Source organism: Protopterus annectens, chromosome 2.part1, assembly GCF_019279795.1.
Source record: "Protopterus annectens isolate FY-2018-M chromosome 2.part1, PAN1.0, whole genome shotgun sequence".
NCBI classification, from domain to species: domain Eukaryota; kingdom Metazoa; phylum Chordata; order Ceratodontiformes; family Protopteridae; genus Protopterus; species Protopterus annectens.
Window position 1 is genome coordinate 365,823,485 of NC_056729.1, and position 24,834 is coordinate 365,848,318.

At 37.6% G+C, this 24,834-nt stretch overlaps 1 protein-coding gene across 1 annotated transcript in view; it reads left to right on the top strand.

Annotated features, from left to right (window-relative positions):
• LOC122794068 (ADP-ribosyl cyclase/cyclic ADP-ribose hydrolase 1-like) overlaps positions 1-24,834 on the top strand; it is a 1,209,067-nt gene that overhangs the window by 945,271 nt on the left and 238,962 nt on the right. The window contains exon 2 of the mRNA XM_044062204.1: positions 24,685-24,817. Within this exon, the coding sequence (XP_043918139.1) occupies positions 24,685-24,817 (133 nt within the window). The remainder of the gene's footprint in view (positions 1-24,684; positions 24,818-24,834) is intronic.

Below are 24,834 nucleotides of genomic sequence, written 5' to 3' on the forward strand. Positions count from 1 at the left end.
GTGTGTGAAAAGGCTGGGCTAGGATCCTATTGTACTTAGTGGTGAACTAATTGCTACTCTGGGGTGCCAGAGAATAGCTTGTTAGTTTCTGCAGGAAGGGTGAAAGTGTTGGAATTGTTTTACAGTTTCCAGATGCTGTAATAAACCTTAACTAAAGTTCTAGCTGTGTATTGTGACACGTCAGTGCCAGATCCTGGCTCAGTTTCTAGTGAGAGGGTAGTGTGGGAACTACAGAGTCAGGTGACCAGATATGATGTCATTCTGTAGCCAGCACTGAAATTGTATTTGAATACTAGTGAGAGATGTGAGGGGTGCACTCTTTTTGGACCTGACAAAACACTTATCCACTTACATTTGCCTTACTTTAGTAAGTAACTAGAGAACAATATTTTTTCTGTTAGTTAAAGAAATATAATAAGAGTAGCTAAAAGTTGTTTTATTTTTTCTGTATCTCTATGTGTCTTTCCATTCTGTTAAATGAAGACGGCAAAGAACTGAACTCCAGCAGCTGTGAAATATACTAAAATGCGACGAATCTTCTTTTTCTTTCAGCTGTTCCCATTAGGGGTTGCCACAGTGGATTATCTGTTTCCATTTCTTCCTGTCCTCTGCATTTTGCTCTGTCACACCAACCACCTGCATGTCCACTCTCACCACATCCATAAACCTTATCTTAGGCCTTCCTCTTTTCCTCTTGCCTGGCAGCTTCATCCTTAACATCCTTTTCTCAATATACCCAGCATGCCTCCTCAGCACATGTCCAAACCAACGCAATCTCGCCTCTCTGGCTTTGACTCCAAACCATCCAACCTAGGCTGACCCTCTAATATACTTATTTCTAATCCTGTCTACCCTCATCACACCCAGTGCAAATCTTAACATCTTTAACTCGGACACATCCAGCTCTGAATCCTGCCTTTTTGTCAGTGCCACTGTCTCCAACCCATATAACATAGCTGGTCACACTACCCTCTTGTAGACCTTCCCTTTCACTCTTACTGGTACCTAGTTTGTCACAAATCACTCCTGACACTCTTCTCCACTCACTCCACCCTGCCTGTACTCTCTTCTTCACCTCTCTTCCACACTCGCCATTACTCTGAACTGTTGATCCCAAGTATTTAAACTTATCCACCTTTGCCAACTCTCCTCTCTGCACCTTCACTATTCCTCTATCCTCCCTCTCATTCACACACATATATTCTGTCTTAGTCCTGCTGACCTTCGTTCCTCTCCTCTCTAGACCATATCTCCACCACTCCAGGGTCTCCTCAACATGTTCCCTACTCTCACTACATATCACAATGTCCTCTGCAAACATCATAGTTCATGGGGACTCCTGTCTGATCTCGTCTGTCAACCTGTCCATCACCACTGCAAATAAGAAAAGGCTCAGAGCTGATACTTGATGCAATCCCACCTCCACCTTAAACACATCTGTCACTCCCACTGCAGATCTCACTGCTGTCACACTACCCTTGTACGCATTCTGTACCACTCTTACATACTTGTCTGCCACTCCCAACTTCCTCATACAATACCACAACTCCTCTCTAGGCACCCTGTCATATGCTTTCTCTAAGTCCACAAAGACACAATGCAACTCCTTCTGACCTTCTCTGTACTTCTCCAGCAATGCTCTTAGAGCAAACATCACATCTGTTGTGCTCTTTCCTGGCATGAAGCCATACTGCTGATCACAAATCATCACCTCCCTTCTTAACCTAGCTTCTACTACTCTTTCCCATAATTTCATGCTGTGACTGATCAATTTTATCCCTCTGTAGTTACTAGAGCTCTGCACATCATCCTTATTCTTAAAAATCGGTACGAAAAAAATTTTTCTTCACTCCTCAGGCATCCTCTCACTTTCCAAGATTTCATTAAACAATCTGGTTAAAAATTCCACTGCCATTTCTCCTAAACACCTCCAAGCTTCCACAGGTATGTCATCGGGACCAACAGCCTTTCCGTTCTTCATCCTCTTCATAGCTATCCTTACTTCTTCCTTGCTAATGCGTTGCACTTCCTGATTCACTATCTTCGCATCATTCAACCTTCTCTCTAAAATACAACACCAAGCTTATAAAATGATCCACTTTAATCCACAAATAAAAAGTAAAGGTTAACGCTTTCATTTAAAACTAGGTTAAACTTCATCAGACATCTTAAAAACTACATCACATCCTTATATAGTGCAATCTCACTCCTCATTGGTCATTGACATAGTTACACATATAGCCACTCAGCCTAAAAGAACTATATAATACAGTTAATATATAAAAAAAAATAATAAATAGAAAATATTATTAAGCTTATTACCACTCTTTTTTATATTGTTCACGTATTAATTTGCTTTGTTAATTACTCAATCTTCTTTCTTTTTAATGCTTTTAACTTTAATACTGGTGCAATAGAGCCATGCTCATTGATCCCTGACCAGATATCAGCTTGTAAAAGCACCTGCCACTTTAGTTCCTTTAGCTCCAGATACACGCTCCATGCTTTCTTATCATCTGTAACCACATGATCTATAATCATAAAAGAAAATTGATGTCCATTATACTCATTAATATGCTTTGCTAGAGCATTATTTAAATTATTTCTTCTTATTGCGTTTTCATCTTCATATATTCTCTGACACAAATGTTTCTCAGTTTTTCCAATATAGAATACTGAACATGAATCGCAAACAGCCAAATATCCAACTGCTCTATAATTACAGTTGTATTTACATTTCAATTGATATGTTGTATTTCTAAGAAAAAACTATCCCTTATTTCCACTTTATGACACCGGTTACACACTTCACATACAGCCATGCTTGAATTAAGCATGGGGTATAGCCACTCTACATGTCTAAATATTTCTTTAAAACATTTTCCTTTTCGATATACTATTTGATTTATTTATTTATTTATTTACGTTTGATGACCGGGGAAGTCCACTGGGCCAAGAAGAGCCTGTTTTCAGTGAAGGCCCAGGGAGAAAAGCTCCACAATAATTGCAAGTTAATTTTCACATGTTACAAAAGGACATAGTTCATACAGCCAATTAAACATTTACAGATAAGCTCCATGATATTTGCAATTGGCTTGTCACACTGTTACAGAAATGAAAAGACATAATTCAATACAGAAATTTCAACATTTACATAAAGTGAATATTTTTGTTATAAACTCAATTGTAGGTTTAACATTTCAAAATATATAGCTGCTAGCCATTTGTAGGTTAGGAAAATATTATGCATGGAGAAGGTAATAGTATTACTGAGATTGGAGAGTATATATAGTAGATATTAGAGAGAAAATTAGTTTTTGGTAGGGGTGGGATTGTTTTGGGTAGGATGAAATAATAGTAGAGGTAGTTGGATGAGTCAGTGCAAGGTGGAATGAGGTGGGGTTTAAGTTTGAGCGTGGCAAGGGCATTCCCATTTGGAAGAAAGATGAGAGAGTAACTGAGATTTGAAATCTGCATGGTTAGGTAGGTTGCATAGGTGTGTGGGGAGAGAGTTCCACTGTTTAGTTAAGGAGTGGGACAGCAGTAGATGGCCAGGAGGCCATGCAGGTTTGCAGACCTGAAGGAGATTTTGTTTTTTGGATCTGAGTGAGCGGTTGGGAATGTAAGGTTTTAAGGAAGTAGTGAGAGCTGGGCAGTCTGCGGGTTTAAAGATGAGCTTGTAGGCAATGGTAAGTTGTAGGTAACTGAGGTAGTTCGGTAGTTTTAGCCAACTGAGGGTGAGGAGGGAGTGGCAGTGGTGGGATGAGTTTTTTGAATTGGTTGCAAATTTGGAGATCTTGTGGTAGCAGGATTCAAGTTTGGTCCAAAGGCCAAGATGGAGATTGGTGAAAAGAGGGCCTATTTTAGGCCTTTCACCTACTTGAACCCTAATGTGTGGGTCATCTAGCAAGATAGGCCAATTTTTCTCAAAAACACATTTTAGATTCATAGAATCTTCATTATAAGTAATAACCAAGGCTTTAAAAAATCAGAATCAGTGCCTAACTCTGAATGCTGTTCATATATTGTTTGTGATACCAAGCTCTTCCTATTTAGAACATCACTACTGATTGAATTATTAATCTCATAAGACCTATTAATATTGTCCAATATAGGTCTAAAATGGCCTCTTACTCTTTTATCTGAGACTTCCTGAATTAAAGCATCAACAAGATCTATAGGATACACTCTATTAATAAAAATAGAACGTAAAGTACTACATTCATCCAGGAAGTCATCATATCTAGTGACCATTCGGGCAGCTCTCACTAACTGCCCTTTAACAACAGATCTCTTTTGATGTTCAGGGTGTGAGCTACTATAGTGTAAAAAACAGTTCGAATAAGTTTCTTTCCTATGTATCATAGCTATATATCTCTCATTAACCAAATCGTTTGCCAAATGGACATCCAAAAAGTCCATATATTCAGAACTAATGTTCCAAGTAAAACGCAAAAATTCGGTTGTACTGTTGATATATTTAAGAAATTCATCTAACAGTTCCCATGAACCATTCCAAATAATACGATGTCATCTTGAAATCTGTGATATGATTTTAAAAACTCATTATAACTTGTATTAAATATGAAATGCCTCTCCCAATAGGCCATAACTGCATTCGCATATGCTCCCCCACAAGGTGACCCCATCACAATGCCTCTTTTCTGTAAATAATATTTATTGTTGAAGGAAAAAAATTATTATTAAGGACCATTTCTAAAAGTTCTAAAATGCAATTAATTTTGTCATGCAGTACCCTTTGTTGTACTAACATTTCATTTACCCATTCTAATCCTATTGTTTAAGGAATAACTGTATATAAATCACAGACGTCTGTCATAACCATAATGTCATTCCGATCAAACTGAACATCATTCATGTGTTGTAAAAACGTCCATGAGTACTTGCAAATCTGACTCTCTTTTCTCAAAATATTTTTGAACTCATAGTCCAAATATTTTGCACATGCAGAGGTAATGGAATCCCTTCCATCCACAAGTGGCCACATAGGAGGGTCCACTATGCTTTTGTGGATCTTAAGGATTCCAAAAAAAAAAAAAAAAAACTGGGATTCTTGGAGTAGTTATATTTAAACAATTGTATAAATCTAAGTCTATTCGTTTCTCCAAACAAAATGTCATTTAACTGAACATACATCCTCCTATATGCTCCATTATATAATACAGTTAATATATAAAAAAAAAAGAAGAAGAAAATATCATTAAGCATATTACCACTCTTTTTTATATTGTATACTGGTGCAATAGAACTACATTATTGCTGATTGATTTATATGAACATGAATACGCGATAAGAAGAAATAATTTAAATAATGCTCTAGCAAAGCATATTAATGAGTATAATGGACATCGATTTTCTTTTATAATTATAGATCATGTGGTTATAGATGATAAGAAAGCACGGGGCACACATTTGGAGGTAAAGGAACTAAAGTGGCAGGTATGTTTACAAGCTGATATCTGGCCAGGGATCAATGAGCATAGCTCTGTTGCACCAGTATTAAAGTTAAAAGCATTAAAAAGAAAGAAGATTGGGTAATTAACAAAACAAATTAATAAGTGAACAATATAAAAAAAGAGTGGTAATAGGCTTAATAATATTTTCTATTTATTATTATTTTATATATTAACTGTATTATATAGTTGTTTTAGGCTGAGTGGCTATATGTGTAACTATGTCAATGACCAATGAGAAGTGATCTTCCATTATATAAGGATGTGATGTAATTTTTAAGATGTCTGATGAAGTTTAACCTAGTTTTAAATGAAAGCACTAACCTTTACTTTTTATTTGTGGATTAAAGTGGATCATTTTATAAGCATGGCGTCGTATTTTAGTATATTTCACAGCTGTTAGAATTCAGTTCTTTGCCATCTTCATTTATTTGGTTGGTGTTTGCGTGTTTTTGCAGTATTTCCATTCTGTGTTGTTTTTTATATTTCCTATGATTGAAAGTCTGTGCTTATTGCAAATAGATATTCAGTATTTTCATGTGGAGTTTTTTTGTATTATTTATTATTATTAAATATATCTATATCTTTCACTGTGGCTGGTCTTTTAGAAAATATTTAACCTTTGAGAGTACTTGCATTTATTTAGTGGCACTGTGGCTTGGTTAAACACTACCATTTGTATAAGTATTAATTTTAATAAGTGTAATTGGGTACCCTGGTAAGAGCCTTAAAGTAGCTGACTTTGGGCATTCTGGTGGTACCAAATCTACCTTATAGTCTGGGTGGAGGTGGCAGAGTGGGTAAGCTGTGCCAGCCTTTGCCAGGTGAGAGTGTGTGTGTGTGTGTGTGTGTGTGTGTGTGTGCGTGTGTGTGAGTGCTTGTGTGTGTGTTTGTGTGTCTGTGTGTGTGTGTGTGTGTGTGTGTGTGTGTGTGTGTGTGTGTGTGTGTGTGTGTGTGTGTGTGTGTGTATGAAAATCAAATCTCAAAGAGAGTGTGTGTGACAGCTACTTTGAACAGGAACACTGAGAGCACTGATTTCACAGAGTGTGGTGGTGGACTTGGCTTGGAACACCCGGCTAAGGGCTCAGCTCTATAGTGGTTAGTGAAGAGTCTTATTTGGGTCCTGGAGAGGAAGCCCAGGACTGGAGTGTGCATTCTCTGTGTGCTCTTAAGGGAAATTATACTTGGTGCAGAGGTCTCCATCCGAAAATACTGTGTGTATCTATTTTTCTCACAGTCTGTTCCCCACTGGTGTCAGTTGTGAGGATTGAGGCTCTTTGATCACTGGCCCAGATGAGGGATGGCACACATATCATCCCATACCTTCTTGGCTAGACGTACGACCCAGCAAAAGAAACCACAGAGTTTCTTTTTCAAAAACTCAAAGGCATTTCCTCCTTAAGTTAACCTGACCACCTTATGGCATTCTTATTCCTTTCTATGTCCTACTGACTATTGAGAGGTGATCTCTGGCTTGCCTACAGATCCTTGAAGGATCCATTCCTATATAACCTTCAACACATCCACAAAACTAATACCACCTTGAACATATGGTCAAGAGACATAAATAGGACCTGTTGGATAGATATCTATCACAAAGAATATCTCTCTTATAGAACAGACTCATCTTAGAGGTTAAGACGAATAGCTCCATAACCATTATACCCATGGTCTGGCTCCTCTAGCCTTATATAGAAACAGGACAAAACCAGCTCAGGGTCTGGTATTAATTTATGTCTTGGTAAATGGGTGGGATCATTGGCTAGGCTACACACGGTCCATTGAATCAGCAAGCTTTGTAGAAACGTATGATCATATGATCACAGATGGAAATAGTGGGTGGCATTAATGTGGATCAATTCCTAGACTAACTATGTTTGGCAAGTGCACCTGTTACTACAATGACAAATTACTGACAATGTGCATAATGCTCTCACCTCTGTGACATATGTCCCATTCCTATGACATCCTGCTAGACACTGAATAGTAAAATCCAATACACTGTGTGGAAGGCTTTTTGAACATTAAATAAGACAATTTCTGCTTTTCTGTGACATCTTTTAGCCCATTCTATAAAGTGCAGCATGGCACCACTGAAGAGCAAGCCACTCCCCTCCCATCTGCAACATCCAATGAAGGCAAGGAATCTTGAAAGCAAGAAGGAAGAAAATGTTTAATGTGTTGGGCTTCCCTAAAAGGCTTGTGTAAATTGTGTAAACACTTGTAAATTGCTTTGTTAACAGTAGTTTTAAAAGGCATCAGTGTTATGTGCTGTGCTATCATCCCCCATGCCCCCACACCCTCTAAATACATATAGGCACCAGTGATTTGGAGGGCTTTGACTGTTTACTGCAGTTGGTATCACTGTATTTAAATGAGGAAAACAGATCTACCTACCCACAAAGCACAGACTGTCCAACTGTCGTCAACATTATAGTGAATTATTTAATGGATCTTCACTATCTCCACCTTTAGTCCAGTTTGGTCTCTTCCTTCGTCTTTTGCGGTTCTTATTAAGAAAGAGAGTAGAGGAAATTATACTGCATTCACTTGAAAGATTTTTACTTACCAGCATGTTTGAAAATATATATCAACCAGTCCCAGCATTCTGTTTCTTATGCTGATTGCTCTGTGTATGTGCAGGCCTTTTGACTAATTCAGCAGCACTGTCTACTTCAGTCCCTTCCCGTGTTCATGTACCTAGTAGCCACCCCCCAGAGCTTTACACTTACACTTATCTACTCACAACCCTGTACCCTCCCAACTCTCCACTTCCTTAAAATAATATCAACCAAATGAAATCAGTTCCTGTTCACCACTCTGAGTCTACCCACATAACTCTATAAAAAAACCCTTAATTTATTATGGTTTCCTCTACTATATTCCTTCTTACACTGCTAACTGTCATATCACTAAAAACAAAATTCTACAACAGTAACCATGTTAGATCACCCTCTAAATCTATCAATCATATCACCAACCTCATACAACAATCCTGTTTCTGTAACACAACCCTGCAACCACATGATAAACCCCAGCTACAGCCCCTGCCTCTCACTTTCAGGCACTTTCCTATCACCACTACCTTGCAGCACACACAGAAGAACCCCAGAAAGACATACATTACCCAGTTCTACCTATGCTTCTCTATTTGACTAACTACCTTAATATGCTAAGCCCTACTTCATAGCTACATTGAACCGAACCCAGGCACAATGTCCATATTCTGCCCCTATTCCTAATAAAACTACACACACCATTCACACTCCTATTAAGGGTACCATTATGAATTCAGTAAGTCTTAGAAGCCCACTTGAACAGGTACGCACAATTCTTACAAATTAAACCCCAACATCATCACAATTAGGTTAAAAATGATACACCTGACTATGCCACCATTTTCCAGAATACAGACTCTCCTTCAATGCCTCGCCAGGTAAGAGATCAGAAGGTGGTACACTTATCCTTACTAAAAGTATCTTTACCATTTCAATAGTATATCAGTGCACCTCCTCCTCAGATCATAATCCAACTGTTCAATCTCATATTTTCAACCATCCAAGCACTAGTCCCTAACAATAGTGCTATTACACATCCCACCTCCCAGAAACCCATACAAACTCTAAAAAAAATCATGAATTAACTACTTTCACTCACCAAACCAAACAGTAACTTAATCATTGTAGGAGAGTTGACATCAACATCTTGGAAACTCCATACTCCAAAACCTTTGATGCAGTAACAAACCCTAGCCTTACACAACTAGTTCAAGAACCTTCCAGACCCAACCTCTAAACTGGAATCCACTCTCATCAACCTAATCATTGCTAAATATCCAATCCTGTTGTGCACAATCAAACAACTCTTCCCCATCCATTAGCAACCACTGCATACAAACTTTCACCTTTCATCTCCCACCACAATACCACATTCCATCTCCATTTCTTTTTTTCACATAGAATAACCCAAAACAGATGTTTTCCCTTCATACCGATCTAACCAGCATAAACTGTCTCAACATTGCTTCACTCCTAAACCTCTCTTTGGCTACTACCGCATTCATACATTTCTTGTTTTGTTTACAAATCAAACACTTCCCACTAATTGGTACACTCCAAAACTCCTAAAATCAATGGATCACAAATAAATAGTCTCTCTCTCTCTCCCATATATATATATGTGTGTATAAGTGGAGAGATGGTGCTTAAAAACCCCGGAAAGGGAACTGTTCCCCTAATGAAAAGCAGAGGTTCATTCTCCTTAGAAACAAGGCAAAGCAAGCTGCCAGGAAGCATACTCCTTCCATCTAGTGTCCACCCATAAATCTTATCTTCACAAACCCAAACATTTCTGGAAACCTGTCAACCAAATCACTGCACAGACCCCTTAAAGCTTCTCCCCTTGTACCAACCATATACCTTCCCCCTTGTTTCCCCTTTCAGTAAATTACTTTCTTAACAAATTCTCCCTTCACTCACAAGTACAGGCAACTGCAGCTGTCTAGTCATTTCCGTTACCACAACCAGTACCACCATGTTACATAGTCAGGTTATACTTGAAGAGCATCTCCAAGAAAAAAATCCAACTCTAATTAACATTATCCCATCCAGTGCTCCTACAGGTTCTGATTGAATCACTCAAGGCTCATCTCCCTATGCAAAATCTACCTCCTACACCCTTTTGAAATTTTGTACAATAACTGCCTCACCCACAACATCATGTCATCCCTCTGGAAGACAGCATGCATGAAGATCGTCCAACACACACCTGACACTCATCCACTAAGGACATTTCCCCCATCTCAATGTTATCTACCTTTAGGAAGATATAAATATTTTAATTTATTCACAGCTGTGCAACTACATTCAAAACTACAAAATCCTGTCTCCAAACGAGCATGGATTCTGGACATGATGGGGTACCCAAACTGACCAGTCCACACTTACTGACTTACTTACATACTTTGACTAAGGGAACCTAATGTGGATTACTACTAACATATTCAAACATTTGCAGATTCATTACATTAGCTACAAAGATACAGTACCACTGCCAGGTTCTTGCCAAAGCCCAGTGACTAGCAGTCACTCACTGGATAAAACTGTTATTAGAATCTCTAGTTTTCAATCTTTCCCTTTCTTAATAAGCTGCTCATTTCCATCCACAACAGACTAAACCTTAGACCGATACCTCCCAATGTAACCTCCTTTAAAACACCTAAAGCTAAACTATACTGCACAGATCACAGTTTCTTTGTCTTTGGCCCACTAATATAGGACCCCCCCCCCCCGCAGCTGTCTTTAAGGAAACTGCCTGTTTAAGACACAGAGAACTTAAAAGCTTCCACTTTAAATGTGCAGCTTGTTCTTGCTATAAAACTGGTACAGTTACCTGACTATACCACCCTCTGTCTTTCCTGCTTCATACATCTTATACTATTCTATCTGTCTCTCTCCATCTCCCACCTAAACATGATTGTAAACAACAGTACTTCTTTGTCAATGTTCATTCTTTACTCAGTGCACATTTGCAGACTTCATACTTACTGTACCCTTTCTGTTTATACTGGCACTCTTCAAATAATTTGTTTGTCTCTACTTCTTAAGCATGCACAAATATAATCCAGAAAAACTGAACTCTATTATATATATGCAACCATTCTCTGCAGAAATTTAGGTTTGCAATTCTGTGTATATTCAACGTCACACAGTATTTTTTAAATTGTGTAAATTTTCTGAGTTTTGAGTTTTTCCATCTGTTTTGTCTTCTGATTAATAATTTTGTATATTTTTCTTTCCACCTAGGCTGAACCTGTAAACAGTTCAGACAGACCAGTGTTGCACCCCAGTTAACAAAACTAAACAAAAATAAAAAATGAAATAACTATCCACTAATGGTCAGGAGACCAAAAAAAAATTAAAAAAATCCCAACTGATTGCTATTATTGTTAGTAGCAATTTAACTAAATGTGTTAATATCTAATTACATATTTTGCATCAGTATTAGACAAAGAAATAGGAAGATGATTAGCCAGATCTTTGTCTATCTCCCCATTTCTTGGGACCGGTACAGAATTTGCCTCTTTCATCAGTTCTAATAAATGCCATTCCATGTATGATTTATATTGTCACTAATGGCTTCCTATATTAACTAATAAATATCTGTTAGCAATCCATCTGGGCCACCTCTTTTGCTATCTTTTAGGTAATGGATGGTCCCCTTTTCCTATCTGTGCACCTAACATCGCCATCAGTTATGAACCCAACTCACCACTGTTCTGTACAATTTCCCATCATCTGTACTTCACCACTTACCACCTGCCATACAGTTTTTCATTAAACTGTACAACAGTCTCTGATTATCAAGTTGGGTACTACCTTTCCTGTGTGATCTAACCACACATAGCCAAGCCCCTTTCACTGGATCTTTTAACTTACAAACTAGCAGCTTAATTTCAACCTCAACCCAAGCTCACTATTTGACTGAATAATTCATTTTCTGGCTGAATGTCTTCTACTTACTTTAGCTCATTTTTATTTTTTCTGTAACTAAGCTGGGAGTCCCCTTTCACTCTCCCTTAAACATTTTATAACAACTTTAATTCTTCCTTTACTTCTTCAGCCATATAATTCATATGTCTACAAACAATCTCAATGAATGTCATTATATTCACTCTCCAGGCCACTTGCTATCCATCACACATCTCCCCAGTCTGAACCTGTTGGCCTTTCCTCAGTTACCTGCCCAATATTAGATTTCATCTAGTCTGTCTCTGCTACCCATAGCACTACCACTGTTTCTGTCTCTCTTCCCTTTTTCAACCCATTCTTTGATTTCACTCCAGCTTCCCTTGTACAAGCTGAACTGAGGTTGGCTAGGAGCCACAAGTCTAAGCTGTGATACCAGATGACTAGAGGTTTTGAACTTCCAGAAAAAACAGAAGTTGTCTGTTTTTCTTTTGCTTATATATACTATTTACTTTTTATTGCCTGCCATCTACTTTTATACTGCATTTATTTACTGTGTACTAAACTACTCTGTTGTACTGTAATTGTCTGCTGTTCTATGCCTGTTAAATAGAATGTTATTGCTATTTTCACTGTTTACAAAGCTTTTTGTTAGTTTCACTGTTTGATAAGTATTTACTGGTATTGTTGACTGTTTTAAGCTGTCTGTTCTGCTTTTTCTAGTTTTCCCACCAAGCAGTGTTTAAATAACTGATCTGTTAACTGTTTAAAACATCCTTTACAGCCTCCTTGCTGATTTTCTGTTCTGTTTTAAATGTATTTTTAGTGTCTCACTGCTATTTTTCTGCTGTTTTAAATATTCTCTAGTGTTTCTCACTGAAACTAGGGTAGCTACTAGCTGTAGCATAGTCGAGATACAGGCTTACTGCTTCTGGAACTTTTTGCAGTGGTTTGTTTGTTCTGAGCTTGTTTTTCAGCCATCTCGAACTGGAAGGGAACTATCTGCACTTGTTTTGAGAGAATTGTGCTGACAGCGACCTGTCTGGTAAAGGCAGGCTGGTCTAGGGCTTGGAATAAGCATCCTCATTGGTCCTTTTGAATCTTGTTAAGGTTTTTTTTTCAAGTTTTTAGATTCTGGTGTTTAGGCCCTACATTTGAGCAGGTTTCTGCTTGTTTGCACATCACACAGCACTGCATACTGCTGTACAGTTAAATTCAACAAATTTTCCCTAAAACCCAGGCAGAAATATTCACCTACTGAGCTCCTCCATGATTGATTCTGAATAACCACTCCTAGTGACAACAGTCTTCTACCTAGTATTATGGACAGTTGGACTAGCCTTGTTTCTCCTGCCAGCCTTGTTGACTTGGGTCTCTTGAGGCAATGTAGCAATTGCCTCATGTAAACAGACAACCCTCTACTAAAAACACACTCTACTACAGAGTGCGAGAAATGTATTTACACCAAAAATCTAGAATCCATGCCCTATCTCACTCAAAATAGTAAGATGGAGAAGGTTGTCAACTCGCCCACCACTACATATGCTTATAGTACCAATACTCATACATATACCACTACTCATACACATAGTATGCATCAAACATGTAAAGCCACATATGCAGAGGTTCTCTCAAAAAACTTGCTGAAATACCAGAGACCTCCAAAACAGAAATTTGCTACAACTAACACAGTCCACACCCAGGACACATAGCAACACCAATATCTCACCCACCAAGCCAGTAAGGCATAACACTCAAAAAACACATTTTCTTGTCATTGGAGACTCAATAGTGAGACACACAGATGTCTCACTCACCAGGTTCGGCAAGGAGAAAGTCACGTCAACTGTCTGTCTGGTGCCAGGAGTCATCAGATCGTGCATGCACTCAGGTCTCTCAGCAACAAGTACTGCTATACCTGATTTGTGGATATGCACTATTACTACCAGGGCAGGTGGAGGCCAGGCAGAAGTCAACTCATCCTATAAGATACATATTTCACTGACGTGTCTTTCAGTCTATCCACATACATCACGGCATGGTATGTAGGCCCTGTGTTTTCTTGATGAGAAACCCCTGTGGTTTCTCCAGCTGCTGCATGCATCTGGTGAGGTACATGCAAAAGAGGGGTCTATTTCACTTTGTCGAACAACCTATTTGTCAAATACCTTTTTGTTGTAGTCTTAATCCATCAAAGGTTAATTCATGCAAACTTTTCCCAGGGGAAAAACACTTGACCAACCACACAATTGTCACAAAATTCACAAAACTTAAAACTCACCCTGGAGGGGGGCTACTCCCCCACATCTCCCAATGTGGGGGCTGCACCCTCCACACTTCCTAACTAAATATACCAAATCCAAGATCACAGTACAGTGGGGAAAGGGCAAATTCCTGATGATGGCAAGCATTTTTTTCCCCTGGGAAAAAAATTTGCTTAAATAACCATTCAATGGATTAAGGCTTTGACAGAAAGTTATTCGACAAATAGGTTTTTCAACAAAGTGAAGCAGACCCGCAATAAGAGCATTATACTCTATTAGTGTTCTGATGAGGTTTGAGTACAGTGCTGTCATACAATCCCAAAATCTGTATATGATGACGTGACTTATGATGTGCACAACATAGGCTTTCAATACCAGTGTGGACATTTAATGATTGAAGTTCAGATTGCTGTCTACATGTGTTCCCAGTGCTGCATCACTGGGTCTCAGCAAAGCAGGACTGTTGTCAATGCTGTACGAGTCAATGGGCTGTGACAACATCACAAATTGCCTGTGGCATGACTCAGCATATACAACTTCCTGATACAGATAAATACACACTTCAACACACCCTCCACATGGTGGGCTATGTTTGAAGGGTGTACATCAACATGCATCCATCTGAAGGGGGGACAGCACCTGACGCATGCGTATATAGACACATCCTGACTCTCCTCAGTGTGAGATAGACCAACATGTCATCATGGACCTTTTCTAAGTAGACACTAGTAATATCCTGGATGTGTGCAACAGACCTGTGTGAGTTGTTAATACTACATCATGTCTGTTACATCTGATAGATGTCCTCAAAGAGGTTATCGAAAGCATGTATATGATGACAACACTATCATCCTGTTGAACTTGGCCAGGCTATGGCATTTGACATAAATCCACACTGAGGTATTCAATCAACACTGTCATATGTAGCTATAAACAGCTATATTTTATTTTATTTATTTATTTTACATTTGTTGACCGGGCTAGTCTAGCTGGATATATTTCCATTTTCAGTAGAGGCCCGGGGAGAAAAGCTCCACACATAATACAATAAAAATAGCAGTATAATCAAAAATGAATTAATTGATAAAATCAGAAGATAAACCAGAAATAGACAAGCTGTACAATTGTATAATAACAAAAAATACCAAGTCAATTTGAGAGGATAAAAATAAAAAGAGTATTAAAATATAGAGAGAGAAAAAGGGTAAAGGGACAAAAGGAAGATGGGTGACACACAAGTAGGAAGAGAGGAAGAGGAGGTAAGGCAGAAGATAGGGGAAAGAAAGAGAAGAGAAGGCAAAGAGAAAAAAGGGAGGGGAAAGAAGGAAATGGTTAGTGAGAGGAAAGAAGAAAGAAGAACTATCACCAAATGTGTAGACCAGTGGATCCAATGCATGGCATCTAACTGTGTAGACATGTGTGACGTGACCTATATCTTAGGTTCACTGATCAGGTACATACATCAGGGTTGTCTGGTAGGCACTTTCCTCTCCATTATTTAAGTAATGGACATCACAGATGACATACACATCCTGTGCCAAACAGCTGCCTGAAGAACTACAGACTGTGGGCAATCATTGACTCCAACTATAATATTAGTATAATGTAAACAGTATCAACACCAAAGATCACTGCCACAGTGATGACAACACCTGCAATGACAAGAAAACATGGAGGGGGTTGTTACATCAGGAAAACAAACACACAACCCAAGTATAATGTGGACATCCCACCCTATAATCAGACCAATAGGTATGTGACCTGTGGCCTGGAGTAGATGGTAAGTGGAACATCCAAAGGCATGTGGTCACAGCGCTGACTACTTCCTTGTATGTAACAGAAGTACTGAGCATGTGAAGGACATCCACTATAGAGGTCCTAATGCCTCCATAGTTCCCAGCCTTCATCACACCAATAACTGAGTACAACACACCCTTCTTCATGCACCTTACTACACATCTTCCACTGATGTGCAACTGAAGTATGCCACCTTTGTCACAGTGAGCTGTCACACAGCTTATTGGCCTTACCTAGGTATCCTTTTTGTGGCATAAACATTACTGTCTGATAAAGCAGAACCCCCATCAAGTTGTTACACCAGATGCATGTTTGGCACCTGTTCTGGAGATGCACACAGTACATACATTGGTGTGTGACAACATTAATGGCATGGATAACACTTGTGACAGCTTGGACTGTGCTCTATATATATATATATATATATATATATATATATATATATATATATATATATATATATATGTACATATATATACTGCTCCTACACTTGGTTATTTGTTCGTGTTTGTTTCTGTTTATACACAACCACACACACACACACACACACACACACACATATATATATATATATATATATATGTATATATATAAAGCTGTGGTGGTACAGCGGTAGCATTGTTACCTCACAGCAAGAGGTTCTCCCGTTCCATTCTCAGTTTGGCTTGGGAGTGCCTTCTATGTGGAGTCTGCATATCCTCCCCGCGGTTGGGTAGCGTTCGAAAGATATGCGTGCGTAACTGGGCGTGCCTTCATTGAAGGTTGGGCATTAAGCTGGCACCTCAGTGTTTCGTAAAAAAAAAATCTATTGCCAATCATTAGTGGACCAGAGTTCCGCTGTGGCGACCCCTTACGGGAAAAAGCCGAAAGACAAACAACAACAATTCTAACTCACATATGTTATGTCAGAGGCATGGGAATACTGCTGGTATTATTCTGATATTGTCCATGAATGGGGTTGCTTCTTGTAATGTTGTCCATGAGCCTTTACCTGTGTCCCACTTGCTGGAGACCTTTGCTGAGATTACACTCATATTCAGACAAATCAGTTTGCACAGCTTCACAATATGCACCCTACCCCAACTGTAAGTCAGATCCCTGATAAATGTCCTCTGCATTGATTATCTCACACAAACACTCTCCATATTTGTATGTCACCTTATGTGACAGTCACATAATACACATTTTCACTGTGCAGACCCTACTGTACCATATTGATATATAATTGGCATTGCTACTACCACCATCTTCCATTGACATGCCTTCATCTGCTGTACATTACATTGTTTCACCTGTCCTCTTTTCCTGTGTTCATTCCTACAATCTATCTGTGTGGCCCTATTCAACGCACACACTTCCTCTGGATGTTTATTCTACATGGCAGTCCATGTATCCTTACAGATCATTTACACAGCTTCAGTACAGAATGCCAGGAATGGGATTTCACAATACTCTGCACTGTAGATACACTGTCCTGTACTGTGTTTGTACCATATACTTATCATACCTCTCAACTGTCCAGATTTTCAGAAGATGTCCAGATGTGTTCCTTATCAAATCTGTGGCTTTCTGCCATATCACTGGGAGGATTTCAGGACTGATGTGACTCAGTAATTACATACATTTCAGTTTTAAACTTCAAATCCTTCAGAACATGTATCTTAACACAAACCCCTCGTTATTCTAGCACATTTCTATAGGGCAAATATGTCAAATATGTCCCTACTTCTGGGTCATTGTCCCCTCATTATGTTGGACTTTGTCCAGATGTCTTGCACTAAGAGATTGAGAGCTATCTTTGAAGCTCTGTTGATCATTGTAGCATTCTGCACAAAGCTGGAGACCTTCGGTGCTCTGATTTAAACAGAAGTGTTATCCCTATTTGCTTACATGGTTTCCTGACCAGCAACACTGTTGGCAGCCACAAAACCTCACTTATTTATGTTTAAACATGATGCATAGCATAAATATGCTCACCGTTCTTCACAACACACACATGTAAACTCCATTTATTGAATCCCAGAGAAAGAAATGGACAGGTATGAAGTATGGAACAACTTAGTAGCTCCTTTGGGTGTAAAAGCATATGGAGCAAGAGCATTTATTCTTATTAACAAACAGACATTTTGTACCATTATATTTGAGACTGTTTTTTCAATGGAATATTTTCTTGGAGAATATGAAAAAAAGAAAGACTGCAACCCATAGAGTCTTTATGTGACAAAAGCATTTAACAGGGACACAAAAGGAAATTTCATGTATGCTTTTGAAGAGAGGTAGAGAGAGATGTTGAAATGTCATTTGAAAGTTTTATATAAATAAGTACTGGACGTTGCAAAGGTTTATGACAAAAGGTGTTTATGAACTGGTGTCTGTGATTGTAATAATGTATTAAAATAGAAAGAGAAACTATTATACATGCAGCAGGCATGGTAAATGTGGAAGGGAATAGGGGTGTTGTAAAATACTGGGGACAGCCCAAGACGTGTGTTTTTTTTTTTTTTTTTGTGGAAAAGGAGGACATTTGATAAGTAACTGTGAAAAAATAAAATGTTATATTTGTGGGGAAATGGGACATGATGCAAAAAATCTGATTTGAAATGTTATAACTGTAACAAAACTGAACATTTATGGATATATTGCTAAAATGAAAACAAGAGTATGGAAAAAGAAAAACCAAAGAAAATGAACAAAGAGAAGACATTTTAGAAGTAGTAGGAATAGAAGAAAAATTAGAGAGAAAAAATAATGAGGATATAGAAGAAGGTTCTGAAATAAATGACAAAGAAGTCATAAAAAGGAATTTTATTGGTAAATGGGTAAAAGACAGAAAAAAATGTAAAGGGATAAGTACAAAAGAAAAAAGAAAGGAGATGGATGAAAAAGCATATATGCACTGATTCTTGCAAAGCTGAAGATAGTAAGTATATTACCGGGAAAGTCCAATAATTTAAATTTCTAATAGTCAATGAGGGCATATTATTTATCCTAATTACTTCTATTTGACAGAAATACGTTTGTAACCTGAAATTGCACCAGGTTATAATAACATCTTAAAAAACTGACTCACTGTCATTGTCTGGGTATTCTATGTATAGCACAATTCTCAAAAAGCCAAACAGTTTCAGAACAAAGCTTAGTTCATAAAACCAAGACTGGATGCAGTATGAAACAAACCAAGCAATGCTGATACTGAACAAGTGTTTCATAAAACAAAGCTTTCAGGTCAAACAAACCTTTCATCAGTGTATAAAATACTAACACATACTAACCATTTTTATATACTATGAAAATTCACACAGCCATTAATTATTCAATTAAACAATCAATCCTAGTTAAAAACAATAGTTGCAGAAGCACAGAACTCTATTTCAAATACATTTGTTTATACCTTATTACATGTTTTAAAGAAACAGTCTGGTTTAAACCTGGCAATACATCAGCACAAAGGCGTATTATCCACTGATATTCCTTCATCTCAAGCTTATTGTTAAGATTTCTCCCTCGTACATCCTTACATACTCTGTCACCCTAAAACAGAATTTATGTGCATTTCCATATGTACTGATATGCTTAGCCAAGGAATTAGTGTCAATATTTCTTCTTATTTCTGAATGGTGCTCAGTTATTCTTTCCTTCAGTTTTCTGGTAGGTTTCCCAACATAAAATGCCTGACAGCTTTCAACAGAGGTACTTCTGATGTAAGAAGAGTTATTAATAATAACTGGTGTATATTAAAATCTCTACCTGAATTATGTCCCATAGCTGGCATGAAACCCAGTTTCTCATACAGAAACTGTCAAAGAGTTTAAAGCAGAAGTTATGTTATGAAGACGTGTGTCAAGAATGGGGGGGGGGGGACAGCAGGTAAATCAGGTACCTTCCCTAGCTGTTGTGAAGTCATTAACAAAAATAGTACTTTTCAACACCCTATAACTAGGAAGAGTTATATATTTTCTGGCTTAGCAACACGTGTTACAATGAATATAATATACCTGGCTATCTGTAATAGTGATAGTATAGAAAAACAGTTAGTATGTGTTAGTATTTCATACACTGATGAAGGGTATGTTTGACCTGAAAGCTTTGTTTTATTAAACACTTGTTCAGTATCAGCGTTGCTTGGTTTGTTTCATACATCATCTATTCTTTGTATAGCAGCATATCATCTTTATATATGGAGAGACATGTTATGTTATACTCTATGTGGCATCCTTTTTTAGAATGACTTTTAAAGTTTATGGACAGCAGTTCCAAACACAGTGCAAATACGAGGGAAAAGGGACAAACTTCTTTGTACTACTGCCAAGCTAAATTTCTGATAAAAGGATGGATCCCATGTTGGTGCTTATCTCTGTACCCTTATATAAATATTTTATCACTAGAATAGCTTCCTCCAGGAAGCAAAAGTCATAGATGAAAACAAATATGGCCTGTTCACACTGTCAAAGGCCTTCTGTACATCTAAACTTGTTAGCAATAAATAGTTTAAATTTTGATTCACATCGTCAGTAATGAGTGTCATGTTTAAAAGATTGTTGAATGCTTTATGACATGGGACTATACATACCTGATCTATATGAATTAGATGAGTGAAAAGAGGGGGGGCATCATTTTAGTTAGGAGAGAAGCAAATAATTTATAACTGTGATGTAGTATTGATGTAGGATGGTAAAAAATTACTTCTGGGATTTTTACCTAGTACCAGTATGACATAAACTAGGACAGACTTCCATAGAGACTGTCACAAGTTTTGAATTTAGTATTTGATCAGCCAGGCAAGTAAATTCCTTTAGAAATTAGTCCTATGTCAATTGATAAACTTCCAAAGATACTCCATCAGGTCCTGGTGTTTTCCATTTAACTGTGCCTTTGAAAACTTGCAATGCCTGTAACCGCTCCCTTGGTGAACAGAGCTAATAGAGCTATCATTTGGTCTGTATAAAGTTTAGGTATGATTAGTCCCCCTGCATACTGGGAAAGTTTAGATACCAGTCATCTGAAATATCCTCTGTGTGAGTGTGTGTGTAACTATCTATATATATATATATATATATATATATATATATATATATATATATATATATATATATATATATATATATATATATATATATATACACATACATACATAGAAAGAGGCATGGACAGATTAGACATAGATACAGATATAAATATCAGTGTACTATTTCTCAAACATCATCATTGTGTGCTGTGGGTGGGTGACAATCTCTTTAATTTCCATGTTGTAGATTTTATTTGCAGTTCTATCTGTGGTCTGTTGCCTTAACATTAGGACCAAATATTTCTGGTTAGGTGTTGCAAGGTCAAAGTTCCTCAATTTAAACATTTTCTTTGCAAAGTTAATCTTGTTTTGCAGGTGCTTCTCTAGAGCTTCATTAGCTACATGGAGATTATATTCCCCTCCAGTGTACCTTGAGATATTTCATTTTGACTTTGTTGTATAGCCACTGATTACCTTTAATTTCTTTTAGAACCTTGCTTAACTATACCCACCTTATCTTAAAGCATATGGGTTAATTTTATCATTAGGATGTTCCAGTGCTGTAGTTAAGAGAGAAGCATCTCAATGTGCTATTAATATATTATTATTATTAAACATGTGTTGTATGTGTTTCCTTTATCTCATTCCCTTCACAAAGTGACAGATTAGCTCTTCATAGTCCCCACCCTGAGAAAGTATTTATGTTAAAGGAATATACCACATGGGTATGCTTCATAGGCAGGTAAATTCCTTTATGTCTTCTACGAGTCTATAATAGTGATAAGTAAAAATATGCCATTATTTCACAGTAAATATACTTAGAAAATGTATGCTGCACAAAGCCTGTTATTCCATCCCTAATGTCAGTAAGGCAACTATGTTGGAAAGGGATTTGGGTGAGGTTTTCTACTATGCAGCCAGAGATGTGTGTGGGTATGTTTGGGGGGTGCTATAAATAAGTTATTCCAGAAAGAATATAACTGTTCCATTATGAGCTTCATGCTTCCAGGGAGGAGGAGGGATACCACCTCTGTTCAGATGGAGGCAAAACAAAGCTTCACTGCTGAAATGGAAGATTCACTCCTGATATACTCATGTCTCTTACATAGTCTATGACCTTGCTGATACACACCTCATCCTGCAGGCAACTGAATTACTGAAAGCAGCTGCAAAACTATATTGAACAGAGAGCAATTTGTTCTAGTCTGCTGAATACTGCCTCATTTCTAAGCAAATTCAATAACTTCTGTATGGCTTACATCTATGATTTAACAACAACAAAATCATGACAGAGAGATCTTTCTCTTCTTAAAGTAGAAGAGATCATTAGAGTGGATAATCTATGGGGTGGAATAACTCTACACCCTCTAGGAGAAACATGACACACTTCTGGATAAAAAGAAATACTACAGAAGCCCATATAAAGTTGTTCAACCAAAGCAAATAATAAGTTGCTCAGGTTGGTGTACTGAGGTAAAATCCCACCAAGTAGGCTCTTCTACTGCATCTCCCCCTCCACTTGTGCCTGTAGCAAATTAAAAGATTCCCCTTAAAAAGTAAGATTTGCAATGCAGAGAAAAGTGGAAGTAAAGTCTGTAGCCATACCTAACAGCCAGAGGTCCTAACATGTTAATTGACTGTCTCATTTGTCTTATCAATAGTTAACATTTTATCCTAAGATGCAAGACATTCATAGATACAAATTCTGAAACATTAATATACCTAGTTGTGCAGCAAGCAGACTGATGCAGATGCCTTTGCCTTCTCTTCTGTTTCCTTCCTTTCATCTGCTATGTTTTTTTTCAATAGAAAGGGAACTGTTCAGGTCCGGTCAGATTTGAAGATGTTGTTGACTTCCTCCCCTCTCTAGAGCTTTCTGCCTTATCTTGCACTGCTTCAGTTGCCTCTGTGGCTCCATGCGTGTCTGGCAGTTTGGTCCCAGCTTCCTTGGGGTATTCACTGCAATGGGTACAGTATGGAAGAAAACTTTTAATTGCGCTTGGGAAGTCATTCTAGGAATGTGATTTCCATTTTCTCTGAAGAAATCCTATTTGCAAAAAATCCTGCTGTCTTTTATTCTCAGATATTACTGGGTGCAAAAGCAGTGCTTGTATTTTCTCCTTTATACTATAGTTGGCAAACTGCGCCAATATTAGTCTAGGAAACCAATTCCTTAATGGTTGGTGGAGAATAATATGGTTCTCTCTTTCAAGTGACACAACCTCTCTTTGTAAACCAGTCCACTCTACAATCTTCTCCTCAGTGAACGTGATACAGTGAGCGCCTTCTATTTTCGTGGGTATTCCATTACATCATAGACTTTTACAGTGTGCGCTGTCTTCTGGGACTACTTGTCTACTTGCAATAAATTCCAATTTGGTCTCTGAATCTGATAGTCTTTGTGCCAGACATGTCATAGATCTATCCAAGTCTCTCGTGCAGCTGAAATGCAGGATAAGGTCATCCTCCACTTTGCTAAGTTTCTGGGTTTTTTTTGTTTTGTTTTTTTTTACTACACTGAGTTAGATTAGTATTGACTTTTTTGTAGTTCTGTAATTATCTGTTCAAGCTCAGTGTCCCTGGTTCTAGTGCCCAGCTTAGCCATCATGGTAAGTATCTGTGATGCCTTTTTACAAGTAGTGCCTGAACAATAATTAAAATGCCCAGAACAACCTATCAGAGAAGATTGTGCAGGTAAAATGGTGTCCAGAGATAGTTTATTTTTTACAAATTGCTCAGGAAAAAAAGGCACTCAGACTACGTTATTCTTCTAGTAGTAATCAGTTAATACATATCTGCAAAAGTCTAATTCAGTGTGGGTATGAGGTAGAGAGGCGTTGATAAAACACTATCAATGTACCTCCATCTTAACTGGAAATCTTCATGCGTTATTTATTTATTTTATTTATATATTTTACATTTGTTAACCGGGGGTGTCTGACTGAGCCAAAAAAGTCCTTTTTCAGCAGAGGCCTGGGGAGAAAAGCTCCACATAGAAAAATTACAGATACATTTAGAAATTTACATGATCAGTATACACACAAATTACAATAGACATGTTTTTATAGTGGTATGCAGCACATCAACAGTTACAGTGGAGAGAACAAACAAGAAAATATTAATTTAAAAATGAAGGTAATTAATAGATTTGTGGTGTACAGCTGAAATTTGGAACATAGGTAGAATACATACATAGTACACAGGTACAATACATACATTGTACATTTGCCAGTGTCTGTGAGTAAGAGTGAAAACTATTGTCATGTATTCTAGCTTTAGTATATGTACCTTATCCACTTTCACTAGCCTGGGGAGCAATCATGGCACTGCCAACTTATATTTCAGTTAATTCCTGAAGATCAGCAAAAATAGGGTTGTCATATAAAACTGATCATATTTTTAATAATTAATTTTAGTAAGGTTTATTTAACATTCAAGATAACATTCTGACAACATAATCTGTATTGATCAATGCTTTAACAAATAACTCTGGATTTGTATGTAAACTAAATAGCAATTCTGAAAGTTCTTTCTTATATTGTAAGAAACAGCAAAGACAAGTGTATGTGATGTTCTTCCTTGATGATTATATTGCTTATCAATATATATATATATATATATATATATATATATATATATATATATATATATACAATGTTAACCAATTCATTTTGCAGGCTTTATTCTGGAGCAGGACAAAAGAGGATGCTTTTCAGTTTGCAAATGTTGCTGGATACGTTACTTTAGAAAAAACACTTATTGGTTTGCTGGGAGATGGCCTGGTATGGTGTGGAGAAAATGACAATTCTGGTAAGAATTCATAAATG